This window comes from Melospiza melodia, chromosome 6, assembly GCF_035770615.1.
Source record: "Melospiza melodia melodia isolate bMelMel2 chromosome 6, bMelMel2.pri, whole genome shotgun sequence".
Taxonomy (NCBI): domain Eukaryota; kingdom Metazoa; phylum Chordata; class Aves; order Passeriformes; family Passerellidae; genus Melospiza; species Melospiza melodia.
The window spans coordinates 23097572-23112159 of NC_086199.1; the positions used below are offsets into that span (position 1 = coordinate 23097572).

Below are 14588 nucleotides of genomic sequence, written 5' to 3' on the forward strand. Positions count from 1 at the left end.
GTTCCTTAGAACTAGAAAAATAATGCCCAAAACAGTGGGCAGCACACAGAATCCAGAAAAAAAAAAACAGGAACTCCTAGCTGGGAAGATAATTCACATGCAGAAGAAAGAGGAAACAAAGGAAAAGAACATAGCAGTAGCACTGGGCAGAAAGATGATTCTTCTGTTCTGCAGAACATTTAATGAGCCACATATAGACTGTTTCCAATGATTTAATATGAATACATCAGGTCTCATTGCACACTTCAGATGTTTATATTTTACATTAAAATTTCCATTGAAAATAATTCTAAACCCCCATTCCCAATCCCAAACTAGCAAAGATAGGACTTCAATCATAGAATATGCTGAATTGGTAGGAATTTATCAGGATCACAGTCCAACTCCTGGGCCTGCACAGGACCCCTAAGAATCACACCATGTCCCTGAGAGTGTTGTCTAAGCACTTACTGAACTCAGGCTGTATCAAAATGTAGTGTATCAAAAAATGTTAAAATTTTACCAAAAAAAGTTTTGTCAAAAATAGTTTGTCAGAGAAGAATATTTTTAACCATTCCACCTCAGTACAGCTTTTGTCCCCTGCCTCAAATAATACATAAGTAACAGCATGATTTAAGGCATATTAGGACACTTGATGTCTCCAGCAGGGGTGGGATGCTGGAAAGGATGGAGAAGTGATAAAAGGATCTACAGTTGTGTTTAGAAGATAAACAGCATACAGATGGGAAGTAAGCCACAAAAGCTGGTAAGTAGGCACCTTCTCCTCTATTATGAAGTGAGAAGCTTCCACACTGGAGCAAAGCTGGATTCCATCATACCCCTCTCTGTGGCTGCGAAGAGCAACACAGCCTTGGCTGGTTTTCTCAATATAACACTTCACAAAAGTTTGTATGTAATATTGAAACATGCAAAAAGCACCTTATTGTTAAGGATGAAGACATGGTCCTCAGCCCAGGGAAATAGTGGTTTAAGTCACTTTTGTTGCTAATGTAGTGATGAGCTGGATTTAGGCTGCAGAACTAGTCCTTGCCTCAAGCTAGAAGGCATATTGGTATCTCTTAATTACTCCTAATATGTAAGAACATCAGGGCAACCCCAGTGAATTCTGAGTAGAAGTTTATCCAGACTAAAGTGCTTTATCTGGGAAAGCCAAATAATAAAAGGAGAGCTGGCAGCAGCTGGTGCACTGCTTTGCACCTGCTGGTAATGTACTGAGGCCTCTGCTACTACCTGTGCAACACAGAGCACCATGGGAACCAGGGCAGAGCAACCCCTTTTCCCTAGAGCCAGCTCTTCCAGGGCTGCTCACAGAGTTAAGTGTGATCCAGCTTCTGCCTTCCACCTCACAGCCACATGCAAGGTGCCACCATCATGCTCAGGGTTAGCCTGGTACTGTGGCTTTTCTCTCAGCACATATGCTTTTTCCAAGCATACATGGTGGGACTGGGAAGACACAGCAGATTTTCCCAACTCTTCCTCCCAAACACAAAACAGCATGATGCAAGGCTAAAAGTGATGAAAGCAACCCCCCTCTTGTTTTGCTCTTTCACACTTTCCCCAAGCAGTTCACAGGGCTCCTGTCCCGAGGCTGCTCCCCTCCCATGGCATGCATGTGACAGGAGGATGGTGCAGGGAGAAAAGATGGGAGTGAGGGGGGCTGTATCTCCCAGCTTTGCCACCCCTTCACTTCACAGCCGTGATTCCTCAAGGACTATGGGATTAGTGTAGGCTTCTGGCAACACTTTCTGCAAGTCAGAGAAAAACAGTATGGTTAGGATCCTGGCTGGCCAGAGCCTGGGTAGTTCATAGCTCCCTACTACTGCAGAAATCCCCGAAGAAGAATCACCATCCTCAGACAATGCTGCTGGTTCCCTCTTCCTTCTCTTGCCACTTTGACTGCCCAGGCAAGGGGCACTGGGGTAGCAGGGCAGTGCAACATCCAACTGTTTTAGCTACTTGCTGTAGTCCTCAGAGCACTACTGTGGTCTGCTAATTCACTGTGGTGCTGATACCACTGGAGGGATCAGATCCACAGCCAGCTCACCAACAACATTTCACTGTGACACAAGCTCAGCTTCAAGCATGAAGCTGCAGGGCCAGTTCCCTGGGCAATGGAAAGTGCACTCCATGCCATGAGGCAGCACAGGGTCTGTGCAAACACCAGAGAGAACTTGCTTTCTTTACATCCTGAGGAGGCTCAGCACAACCACTAGTTCCCCTGTGTTCTTACTCCAGCCTGTTTGAGGCCTCTTCAACTCCCAGACACATCACTTATCTTGCTCTTCTTCCAAGTCTTTTCATCCCCACCCCCACTGCCCATTGAAGTGCTGGCCCCCTCTGTCCTGCTTCTTCCCTTTCCCCAGCTCGGATTTATGGCTGAGATAATTCCACAGAGCAGTGCCTTCTTCAAAGTTCACTACTCGTATCTTAAAGAGATGTAAGAAATAAGAGGCAAACATACAAAAGATTTTTTTTCTCCATAAATCCTGTAGAAGAACCAACCTAATTTCTTTGAACCTTAAGATGGAGAGAGCTTTTCCCAGAGGAAAATCAAGGAAAATGGAGACTGTTGCCCAATTACCACCCCATCCTCTGTTTCATGAAACAGCCAAACTGTTGTAATTCCAGTTCAGCTTTCCTGGGTGGAGTTTGACAAACTCAGCTTCTGAGTCTTTCTGGGGTGTGTTAGGATTAAACTTGAGACTTTTTTTCCCCTAGTGGATTTTGGAAAGCATACTTCTCAAGTTCTAATTCTGCTTACAGTGAGACACAGCCCAGCTGTCACCAATTCAGAAGACAGCACACAGACTTGTAAGGGTTAATGTGGAGTCTCCTGCAGCCTGGGCTCTGAGTTTACTCACTGTAAGGCAAGACTGATATCTGAGGCAGAAATCAGAGGTGCACAGGAAAGAGGTTCACATCCCCAGTGCAGTTCAAGAGAAATCCAGGCAGCATGGAAGGAAGAGATAGGAAACAGTCTCATTTTGAGTAGGCTCTTACACAATCTGTAGGTGAAAAGGTCTTACAAAAGTCAGCAGCAATATCCCAAAGCAGAGAGTGAGATAAGGAAAGCGCCAAAGACATGTCTGAAAGCAAAAGCCAGGAAGTGCAAAGAGGGAACTTCAACAAGCAGGAAGGGTAGGGGGGGATGCGTGAAGTGGTGCAAGAGGTAGGAATAAGGGGAAATCCACACTTAGACTTCAGAAACTCCACCAGAATGCACCATGGAAGCACTCAAGCAACTCAGACCAGGTTCCCCAAGCACCTCTGGGGTCTCAGCACCAGTTATCTGCTGTGGAGCTACAGGAGCAGAGATTTAGATCAGACAGTCTGCAGGGCTCCACCACCTTGGGAAAGGAAAGCTTCTCTCACAGCTGTGAGTCACAGTACTGGAAAAGGGCATACAGATGGCCTACCTATGGCTTTGGGACAGGAGAAGGCTGCTTGTCACACAGTAAACAGAGAAATGGAGTAGGGAAGTTTGGGAAGCAGAGAATGGGTACACATTGTTTGTGCCTACTACACAAAACTCCAGCATTTTTTTATTGGCAGTATTTCACTAGAGGCCAAGCATGGTGCAGCTTCCAACAGACTCCAGTAAGCTACTGAGGGTGGACACTTGTCCTAAACAAACTATGGAAGATCAGCAAAGGTACTTTTTCTTAATGCAAAAGAACAGTACAAAAAGGTTTGCATGGATGCTGCAAATCACAAGCAAATGAGCACAAGCAGTACACAGCATATTCATGAGTACAATGTGCATGCTCAATCACTGACACTACTACGAAATCTTAAGGCACAACTCTGGAATGGCTTCAGATGCATTTACAACAAAGGCAGCACACAAACAGCCTCATTGTCACATGAAACAGGCATTTGATTCAAGTATCCAGAGATACAGAAAGCTAACCCAGCTGGAGCTCAGGGAACTGAGGCAGAGACAAAAGTGGGGAGGATTGTTGGGACCACATTACAGCTAAATTAATAGAGGACAAAGTGTACACAAGGCCATTAGGTTAATTTCATCTACTAACTGCAACACTTGTTTAATTATAACCACAGCAGATGAGGGCACCAATAGAAGACAAACTGCTACACAGTCAATGGTGGAGTGCTTCAATGGAAAGTGAGATCTGCACAACTCCACAGCTCTGCATGCTCTGGAGGCTCACAACTGACTCCGAGTCTTCTCCTTGCAACAACCACAGAATTGTTTATGCTGAAGAAGACTCTTAAGATCACCAAGTCCAACCATTACCCAGCACCACCAAGTCCACCACTAAACTGTGTCCCTAAAAACTGCATCTACATGTCTTATAAATACCTCCAGGGATGGTGACTCTAACATTTCCCTAAGCAGCCTCTTCCAATGCTTGACAACCTTTTCAGTGAAGAAATTTTCCTAATACCCAATCTAAATCTCCCATGGTGTAACTTGAGGTTCCTTTCCTCTTGTCCTATTGCCTGTTACTTGGGAGAAGAGACTGACCCCCAGCTCCCTATGACCTCCCTTCAGGTTGCTGTAGAGAGTAAAAAGGTCTCCCTTGAGCCTCCTTTTCTCCAGGCTAAACAACCCCAGCTCCTTCAGGTGCTCCTCACAGGACTTGTGCTCCAGATCCTTCACCAGCTCCATTGCCCTTCTCTGGATATGCCCCAGCACCTCAATGTCCTTCTTGTAGTGAGGGGCCCAAAACTGGATACAGGACTTGAGGTGCAGCCTCACCAAGTACAGGTGGACAAACCCTTCCCTAGTCCTGCTGGCCACACTATTTCTGACATAAGCCAGGATGCCACTGGCCCTCTTGGCTACCTGGGCACACACTGGGCACACACGTGTTCAGTGGCTGCTGACCAGCATCCCCAGATCCTTTTCCAATAGGCAATTTTCCAGCTGCTCTTCTCCAAGCCTGTAGCACTGCTTGAGGCTGTTGTGACCCAGCTGCAGGATCCAGCACTCACCTTGTTGAACCTCATAAATGATCTCAGCCCATGGATCCAGCCTATCCAGATCCCTCTGCAGAGCCTTCCAACCCTCCAGCAATACTCCTGCCCAATTTGGTGTTTGGTCTGCAAACTGACTGAGAATGGACTTGATCCCCTCATACTGGTCATCAACAAAGGCATTAAACAGGACTGTCCCCAATACTGAGCCTTGGGGCACAGCACTGGTGACCTGATGCCAGCTGGATATAACTCCATTTACCAACACTCTCCCTGCCCATGGGACCTTTCCTCACACTTCCCTCAAAGTATAGCAGCTTCATGGTCCCTGCAGAACATGCCCTAATCTTAGCAGGGCTAAGGCTGATTTTCCCAATTGACTCACTCTTCTTTGCCTGTTAGTCCTGTTGGCTGTGGCACTGTATGATACACACAGTCTATCACACCTTGAAAAGCAAAGGGTAGCGTGGATAACTTAGTAGACCAGCCTGTGGCACAGAGGACAGTGAGTAGTAAAGCATTCCACCCCAAAACCAATTCTTTAAAGGGTTCCTGGTATCACCTCCAGCCAAGAATCTGCACTGTAAAAATGACAGAGAAGTGACTCCAAATGTCTGCACCTCCTCTCCCTAACAAATGACTGACAGCTCAGTTCTTAATCTGCTCCAGCACCAGGCTTTTCTTTGGTGCACCTAGTTGAATCTCTACATCTCTGTCTGACATGAGTCTAGGGGGATCTTCACTCTGTTCTTGGAGGCTGTCTTGTCCTTCCTCTCAGCTGAGTACCTGAGAAGACCAGAAAGATTCTTGATACTCTACAGCCATTGCAGTCACCCCAGAAATGCCATTGGCCTCATGCCTGTGACACCCTGGGAACATTCAAAGTAGATTGGTGCAATTATCCTACCTTGGTGTGTATAAGCTAGTGAGCAGGAGTGGCAATTGATGGGGTTAGATTTACAAGCTACAGTCCCATAATCCATGATCTGATTGCTGCCTTGGAGTCTCTGTAATGACAGTCACAAGTCAGAAAATATGGAGGCAAGTAGGAAAAGAAATTAAAGCAGAGCAAAATAAGGAAGGGAAGCAGACAATGGAAGAAACCAGTCAAATCACCCAAGCATGTGTAAGGCAGCTGTGCCACACAGAAAAGCCCCAGTACCTGACTTTGCCAGAGCTCTCCACAAAGGCAGCACACAGCGCCCAAGCCCAGCTGGCTGATCCCCTGGCCGAGGCTTCCATCTTAATGCAGAATACCAGATTCAGCCTATCATCAATCAGTTGAGCACCTGCAGTTGGTTGTTAAGTTTGAGAATACTCAGGTGAGCTCAGCCATGTGGAGGACACATTTGGGGGTGTTGGTGAGGTGTGCAACATGACTTCTTCCGAGCATGTCTCCTCAGGGGGAAGGAGCTGCCAGTGAAAATTTTGACTGACTGAGACCTGTTATCTCACACACATCCCTCTGGTTCTTACTACTGTCAGTTCTGGAGACTTTGAGGATTATAACATTGACATTGCACCACCTTTGCTCTGGTCTCAACACTCTTCCCCATGCAGCAGCAAGCTCTTGCAATAGTACTCAGACTGAAAAGGATTAGGCAGAAATGTACAATTCATCTGATGAGATAAATGTCTGACAAAAGGAAAGGATCTACTACTAGAAGGCATCACCTTCACTCAGGCCTTCCACATCCATGTTATGAATTCAGCTCACAGTGCCACCAGCACTGGAGAAGGGCAGCACTGTCTTCTGAATAGACAGCAGAGAACTGAGATTTTCACACTTTGCTAGTCATGGTTGCTGATGGTCGCCTAAACATTGAGTGGATATCTCTGCTAACATCCTAGAAGAGGAGCCCAGAGTAATACAGAAAATAGCCTCAAGGAACCAGTCCCCTCCCTTTCCCGCATCTTCTGACAGTATCCACTGCAATTAGTTCACCCACGTGCAAACAACTGCATTTATTGCACAGTAGATTACACCCCAAGCTCTGGTATGCAAGTATGAACTAGCAGCCTTGTCAGCAGCACTATGCCAAGTGTGAGCAGCCAGGTTGCTCAAGCCCTCACTTAGGCTTTGGCACCTTAGCTTCCTCCAGTCACATACACTGAACCCCACTTGACAGCTAAGGGCAAGGAGTAAGAGGAATAACCTAACAGCCCAGGGGCCTAGAATAATAGTTACTCAGCTCTACAAAAGAGCAAAGCACTGAAGGCCTCAACACATTGTCAAGGGAGAGAAGCAATCACAGCACTGCCCTACATCTGGCCCTAGCTGTTATGAAGATGTGTGAAACCCTGCAGAACCCCAGAGCCTACAGATTCTGCATGACATTAACACTGAACAAATAGAGGCCCCAGCAGCTGGCAGAGCTGGGATTACATCCAGTTTGAAAATGCCAACAAAGAGCTTCCCCACAAGCCACCCCTTTTCCTAGAAAGGAGAGAGGTTGGGTGCTGTCCTGAGCTAATAGCAGGGGCACAGCAGGGATTGAAGGGGGATTTACTCACTGTCTGTTCATTTTCCAAATTGGCCCGTTGTCTTCGGAGATCAGCCTTAATGAATGCTGGAACAGAGGGAGGAAGAGAGATGTGAAGGCAGTCAAGTCACCATGCAGGGCCCAAGTCAATTTCCTCAGGCCTCAAAGGAGCAGCAGAAGCCCCAGAAGAGACAGAAACATATTACAATGAGCAAGAGAAATCACTCTCCTGGACAAGGCTGAGAACACTTCTGAAACAGGCAGGATAGAGATTCTTTATTGCAGCTTTAGAAGATGCAACTTTGAGACCCCAGCCAGAGCAAGGGAAAAAAGCCTTGGCTCTTCTTTGTAAGCAGAGCAGATGTTTAAAGAGGAACAACACTGCTATGGGACTGCTGTGTGGGTTCTGCCCTTTCCTGCAGGCACTGTGAAGCACAGACAGATGACTCTTCAATGAATTAAGTTGAAAAGAGGGTACATTATTACAGCACCAAACATGTGCAGAATCATTTCCAAAGGCATGTGCAAAAAAGTCACAAGTTCCTGCTCTCTATTTATCCAAAAAGGTTTTACACACTCAAATGGTTTCCAGGATGGTTTCTACAATGATTATTACATAAATATTAGCTCTTGCCTGGTATCATAATTAGCTGAACATCCATTACAGCTGCGCAATTGTCCTCTTTAATTGGGTCAGTGGCCCTCTGAGGAGGAAGTAAGATGTCTTCCTCATGGTAAACTCTTAATCTGTGTCTAGTTGGCAGGGCTCCTTGACTTGCTGGTCACAGTCCAAACCTCCTCTCATTCTTAGAATCCAGTGGTATTTATGGTTCCTGCACTCTTACAATACTTAATTTATCACCTGTCATTGCCAACCTTGTTTCAGTTATCCCCACCCAGTATCAATTAGTTTCCTTGTTAAGCTCTAATCACAGCATATGATCTTTGCTAACTACATTTCTAACTTAACCCTTTGACTCAACTGCACACAAAAGCCTCCAATGAATGTGTCAAGCCCAAGGCAAAGTCAGAGCAAAAGACTTAAAATTTTAATTACCTGTCATAATGGTCCCCAGGAACAGGACAGAACAAAGCAAGAGGTTTCCTGCCTTTGTCTCAAAGCGATCCATGATTTGCCCTTGGCTAATGGTCAAGGCAATACCAAAAATCTACAAACAAAGGTAATGTCAACCTATACTGCTATTATAAAGCAGCCCAAACCCTTTCCAATCTTTACCAAAGTATCAGAGCATAGAGGCCAGTCAAACAGTTGGCCTAGTCAGGCTAAAGTTTGATTATAAATACATCCAGGGGCATCTCCTTGCAGCTAATGGAATGACAGATGACCCTGATGGGTGGAATCTCATCTCTCACTGGAGACAAACCAGAACTCTCAAGAGCTATGTTGGAAAAGGCAAGGATGACTGGCACCCTGAAGTATTTTCTTAAACAGAATGAGTGCCACTACAGAAATGAGGAACATCATTCAAAAAACCAGGTCCCAGGCTGCTTAGATCTGCAGTACATTACACCATAATGGACAAGAAATAGGACTCAAGGCTTGGAACTACAATTTAATCTCTCTGCCTAAAAGGAGGCAAGCAGAGGGAAAACAGCACACCTACCTGTGCTGAGACATTAAGGAGCCCTGATGATGTTCCTTCTGATTCTGGGTATGTCAACTCTGCAGCAAACTCAAAGCCCAGGGGAAGGTATCCTGTCATGAAAAACCTGTAATGAAGTACACAGAAAGGAAGACTCAGCAACTGCCAAAGGAAGACTGAAGAGGTACAGTATAGACCGTAACTCTAAGCAGCATCACCCCCAGCACAAACAGCCATGCCAGCCCACATGCTTTTCACTCTTGTCCACTGTCATCTATGGGGCTGTGGGTACCACTTGCTTCCCAAAAGCTTCCACTTACCTGAAACAATTAAGCTGAGCAGGGTCACGATAATGTCCCTCACTCAAATGAGACACATACAAGTGAGAGATGGGAAGGGCAAATAGGAGCCATTCAGATGCCATGGCTCTTCCCAGTCCCACAGCAGTTCTGCCTCCCTGCTTACCCCCTCCCATCACATGCTGAGGAAAGCAGCCTGCACATGGACTTACCCCAGCAACCCAGCGGTCACAAAGACCACCCAGAGGTGGCCCAGGCTCAGAGTGAAGGTATAGACTATCATTCCCACCAGAGACATGATATAGACAACTAGCGTTGTTTGCCTGCAAGAAAAAGCAAACAGGGTTTTATTTATCCAGTCCTCCTTTTTGCCCACAGATCTTAGTATAGCTTGTAGCACATGGGTAAAAAAAAAAAGCATTTAAAAGTTGCACAGTCTCTTGGCACTCATGCCCAGACAGAGGAAATGGACTGACAGACAGCATGGAAAGGCCTGCACACAGAGCAGCACAGCAGAAGAAAGATCCCACCACAGGTTGACAGGTGCCTGGTCATATATGGTACATGGCACTTGAGGGAGAGAACAAGAGCCAATTAAGGAGATCATTAATCTTTCTTGGGCATTCTCTATACTATAGTCAGTTGAATATACTTACTTATAAGCAGGAGCCAAGGAGATCAAGCACTCTCAAGCAGGAAAGTAAAGAGGTGTCAACACTGCTAGAGTCTTATGGGCCTATATTTTTCAGTGCTGTCTGAAACAGCTTTTGTTGCTGCTCCTTTCTGTTGTTTAAACCACCTGCTGTATTTGGAGAGGTGACATGCAAGCCAGGTTGCCCTCACAGCCTCACCCTCAAGCCACGCGAGCATTTTAGCATTCAGCCAACAGCAGCTGAGGCACAAGCTCTTGTCTGGGTGCAGAGGAGACCAAGACACCCTGTGCTCAGGAGGTATGCCAGTCACACCCTGGGAACAGCCAAACCTGCAGCCAGGCCGTGCAAGGATCACCACTGAGCTCAGCACTGCGAGACACAGGCAGCAGCCCAGGCCAGCTTTCACCACAACATGTAGCAATTGTCATCCTTGACTAGACACCAAGAAAACCCCTCCCACATTAAAAAAAAAAAAAGGCTCTTTTTAGTACAAGAGGCAGCAGTAAGTCTTCCCAGTACATAGTTTTGATGAGGAAAAGGAGGGAAAGGAGGAAAAGGTAAATACTTTACCTGACTGAAATTCCACCACAATTTTGAAAGCAAAACAGTTACCAGAGTTGATAAAACCTCTTGATCACAATCTTTTAGGAAGAAGTTACATATATTACCACAAGCTACTTGTGTACTTTCTCCCAAACTTAAATCTTAATCCATTAAAGAATGTGTTTGATATCAGTTCCTAGAATTCCACTGAAGAAACTAAATCTCAAACTATTTTCACTTTTCCTTTTTAATGTAAATGATCACTGTCAAAAATCTAACCCAAGTATGCACTAATTTTGCAATGTGTAAGAAAATGTTTCCAGTACACTGAATTACTACAGATAAATCCAGACTGTTCCAGCTAAGGTTCTCTCCTCCTTCACTGCTGCAATGACTGCAGTCAGTGGGTCACATTCTCACCCAAACATAGGCCTGAGAAGCTAATTTCAGCCTTCAGCTATTGATCCATACTTACAAGGTTCACCAAGCTCATTTAATATACTGAAAGACTAAACAACATGCTGTGGCGAGCATGTTGTGTATTTTGTTTTGTAAACTTGTTGTGTATCAAAGGAGTAGTTAAATCTCTTTAACCTCCAATGCTGTATCATTTCTAGAGAATGTTCTTTCCAAAGTTTTCACTAAAGGAAAAATTCAGCTATGAAGGCAGCATAAAGGGACTGCTTACTTCTGTTATAATCCATTGCAGAGAGCTGCTACATGGTTGGCACAGTGCCTGGAGGCTGCAGAAGGAGAAGAGCTGAAAGACCGACTGAACAAACAGCAACCCCAGAGAGTGAAAGAGATGCAAGCAAAAGCTTTTTTCTGCTCAATACAGGTTCCTCAGGTATGTCCCATGAGTTCTTATGCCTCTCATGCCCTGACAAGCAGCCATGGAGGTAAGAGATGATTAGGAAAGGAGCTCAAAGCTAGAATTACAGTTCTATACTTGGGCTACATGAACCAAGTTTGAACTGGGTGCTCCTTCCACAAGCAGGAGTCTCCAAACTACATAGCAATTAGTGCTAAAATACTGTGCAGGCCTCCAAGAGGTGGCTGCAGCCTTTGGTTGAAGTTTAGTCACTGCCAGCAGGGACACGCAGCCCATGGAGTTTTATAATTTTTTTTGCTCACCACAGCCAGTTTGGGCTCAGTGCAGAGGTCTCAGGACAGTCACAAAAAATCTCACTCAGTTTTCTAGGCTTATGGTTCAAGTATTCCAAGGGATTTGTATCTTATTCAGTGTCATGACAGCTGCCGAGTGTTGCACTTCACCCTTCATCTCCAGGCAAAGGTGATGAATGAGACAGTGACCAGATATGGTCAAGACTTTGTTTCACATTGATGCTATGTCATTAGTCAAGCTGCAAGAGAGGAGTTCAGTTCCCAGAACGTGCTGTGCCCCACAGAGAGATAAGAGCAGGCAGACTCATAGCTGCAGGCAAACTCTTGAAGGTGTTCTTCACTGAAACTGCAGAACTGTGTAGAGGACAAAAAGGAGAAAACTGATCCTGCCGGGGGTACCTCATGTATCAAGTTTTCCTGAGTCATTAGGCTGCAGAAGGACAAAATTAATCAACAGACCTTTGTAAAAGAACAAGACCACAGGCTTGAATGTTGTGAGAAATACAGACCAGGAAGCACCCTGAAGCCATGAACTGCTGCCTGCTCACCACACACACCCTCACAGGATCTGAACAGAGAGCAGTGAATGCAAATCCTGCTGCAGGAAACAGCCTTAAGGACACAAGCAGACTTCTCCTAAACCTGAAAGGCTTAAGACTTAGACTTCAGCAAAACCCTCCTTCCCCGAGCATACCACTGATGACAAGAAAAGGAGATTTAGAGCTCAGCAGTCCAAGAAAGACACAAAATTTTGAATAGGGTTTAACTGAGATACTGGAAGACACTGGTGCACAGCGAAACAAAATCCCCTGGGGAAAGACACAGAGGCAGAGCGTTCTCAGGAAGTGGCCTTTGACACCCTGTTCACTAGAGAACAAGAATACTCTGTAGCCATAGGGGCACTGGAGCATGGAAAAATGCCCAGGTTTAGCTTAATAAGCCTCTTATCATAGCCATAAATTTCATGGGAATGAGAAAAGCATAAAGAAGGAGAAGCAGATTCACAGAGCACTGCATTCTGGTGTTTTTAGCAACCTACTGCCATGATGGCTCTACAGGGACTGACAATTTTCATTGTCTGGAACAGGGAACAGAGACTGTCCACTTAACAGGCTGATTAGTGCAGCGAGTACAGGCTGGAAGTTAGGCATCCTGCCACATTACCTTAGAGAAACTGAGATTAACCCAACCCTGTGCTCTGGGAAGGAAGCATTGCTACAAAGGCACCAGTGCCAAGTCTCCGTGGCACAGCCAGAGGGAGATCTGTGAAGGACCTGACACACTTGTCACTTAGATGAACCTAACCAGCCCTGACATTCATCTGCCTTCCCAGTCACATTCCCAAACCTTCTGAAGAGGCAGATTAAAGGGCCTGCACAAGGGACTGTGAGAAAAAAAGAGACCTTGGGGGAAAAAGCCAGGCAGGGCCAGCACCCAGGGAACAGGGTTGAAATGAAGAACACATCTCCTGCTGTTCAGTCAGCTCCAGAAGAAGCCTCAGAGTAAGGAATGGGTATGGCCCAGCCCATGTCTCACAAGGTCACTTGGACAAAGAAAGCAAGTGACACGAAGGGATTGCAGCTGCAAAAACAAAGTCAAGCAACATCTGAGGCAACAAATGAACAAGCTGGGAGCAGGAGGTGGGATGAGGGGCACAGGCACATACAACAGTTTTAGCTGCTCACAGGGATGTTGTGTGCAGCTCCAGCATGCTCTCCTGTATGGACAGGGATGACGGATGGCCTCCACAGGCTTTGCCATGAGGACAGCACATTCCAGGCTGCACACAAACCCAAACAAAGCCCTTGATCCTATGCTCCCAGGAGATGTCATTGCTGAAGAGACAGAGGTGTCAGATGCTGGAGAAAGGGATGAATTGGAGAAGACTGCTTTGGTTTTCACCACACCCTTATCCTTTGGCATTCAGTTTTATGCCACTTTCTTCCTGTATGAAGGTCAGAAGAAAGGACAGCCTTGGTAAATTATTTATATAAGACATATGGCAGGACAGAGTGAAGACATATTCACTACACAAGGACTAACCTTGTGTAAAACAGGCTATGATAAGAAGGCCCATATTGCTGGTCAGGCTAAGCTGAGAGAGTACTCATCTTCTCACTTGGAAGAGAGCCAAGTGCCCCATCCTCCACCATCTTTTCTCCCTCCCCCAAATTTTTGTACTTTGCATCTGTACAGACCTAAAACACCTCTTGGGGTCTTCTGCCTAGTCAATGGAGAGAGAGATGGGTATTTCTGACATCTTGCCTTATAGAGATGCAGCAATGAAGGCAGAGAGTACTGACTGCAACCAGCTTAATCTGAGGCCATGTGAACACCGCACTTTAAAGAAAAGCATAACCAAAGAGAAGTGCTGATTAATTCAGTTCCCAAACACCTCATTCTGAGCCAGACTACCCTACCAACACCAATGCACCCAGCAGTCTCCAGGTGTCACAACCTCATCTGTCCTCTGAGCCAGGAACTTGATGTCAAAGCTATAAGGGTCTTCTCCTGATTCTATGATTCAAAGAGATGAAATGCTCTCAACAAGCCATACCACCAAAGGCAACCCCAATTCTTGCACTGCTCGCTCATCACTACATAACCCATGTGTTTATTTTAATGGACCAAATTTGCACCTGCTATTCCAAAAACAAGAACAGTGCAGGGACTTGCCTGCCAAATAAAAGCAAGAGTGCAAGGCTTATTGGTGCCCGAGCATGACAGATGGGGAAAGCCTGACTTAGCACAGCCTCACCCTTTCAAGGAACTGCTGATGGTACAGTAAAGATCAAACATGCATGTAGAGCTCTGCAATTCCTTCTGTTATTAACCTTCCACTGCTCCCCTCAATCACAGCTGGATCCCATTCATTTGCTTCCCTCTCTCTGCAAGCTGACTAAAAAAAGGACTTAATATCTTTCCTTCCTGATTTTCATG

The 14588-nt window shown here is 45.8% G+C and overlaps 1 protein-coding gene across 3 annotated transcripts in view; it reads right to left on the minus strand.

The window, feature by feature from the left end:
* Positions 1 to 194: 194 nt before the first annotated feature.
* The window catches only part of FLVCR2 (FLVCR choline and putative heme transporter 2), a 34264-nt gene continuing 19870 nt past the window's right edge, over positions 195 to 14588 (minus strand). The window contains exons 6-11 of one of the 3 annotated variants that reach the window (XM_063160264.1): positions 9540 to 9650; positions 9050 to 9155; positions 8482 to 8593; positions 7456 to 7511; positions 5849 to 5948; positions 195 to 1745 (exon numbers count right to left, since the gene is read on the minus strand). In XM_063160264.1, coding sequence (XP_063016334.1) covers positions 1720 to 1745; positions 5849 to 5948; positions 7456 to 7511; positions 8482 to 8593; positions 9050 to 9155; positions 9540 to 9650 — 511 coding nt within the window. In that variant the 3' untranslated portion in view covers positions 195 to 1719. Of the gene's footprint in view, positions 1746 to 2313; positions 5728 to 5848; positions 5949 to 7455; positions 7512 to 8481; positions 8594 to 9049; positions 9156 to 9539; positions 9651 to 14588 lie in introns of those variants that run through there. The other 2 variants (XM_063160265.1, XM_063160266.1) reach the window with 2 other exon arrangements.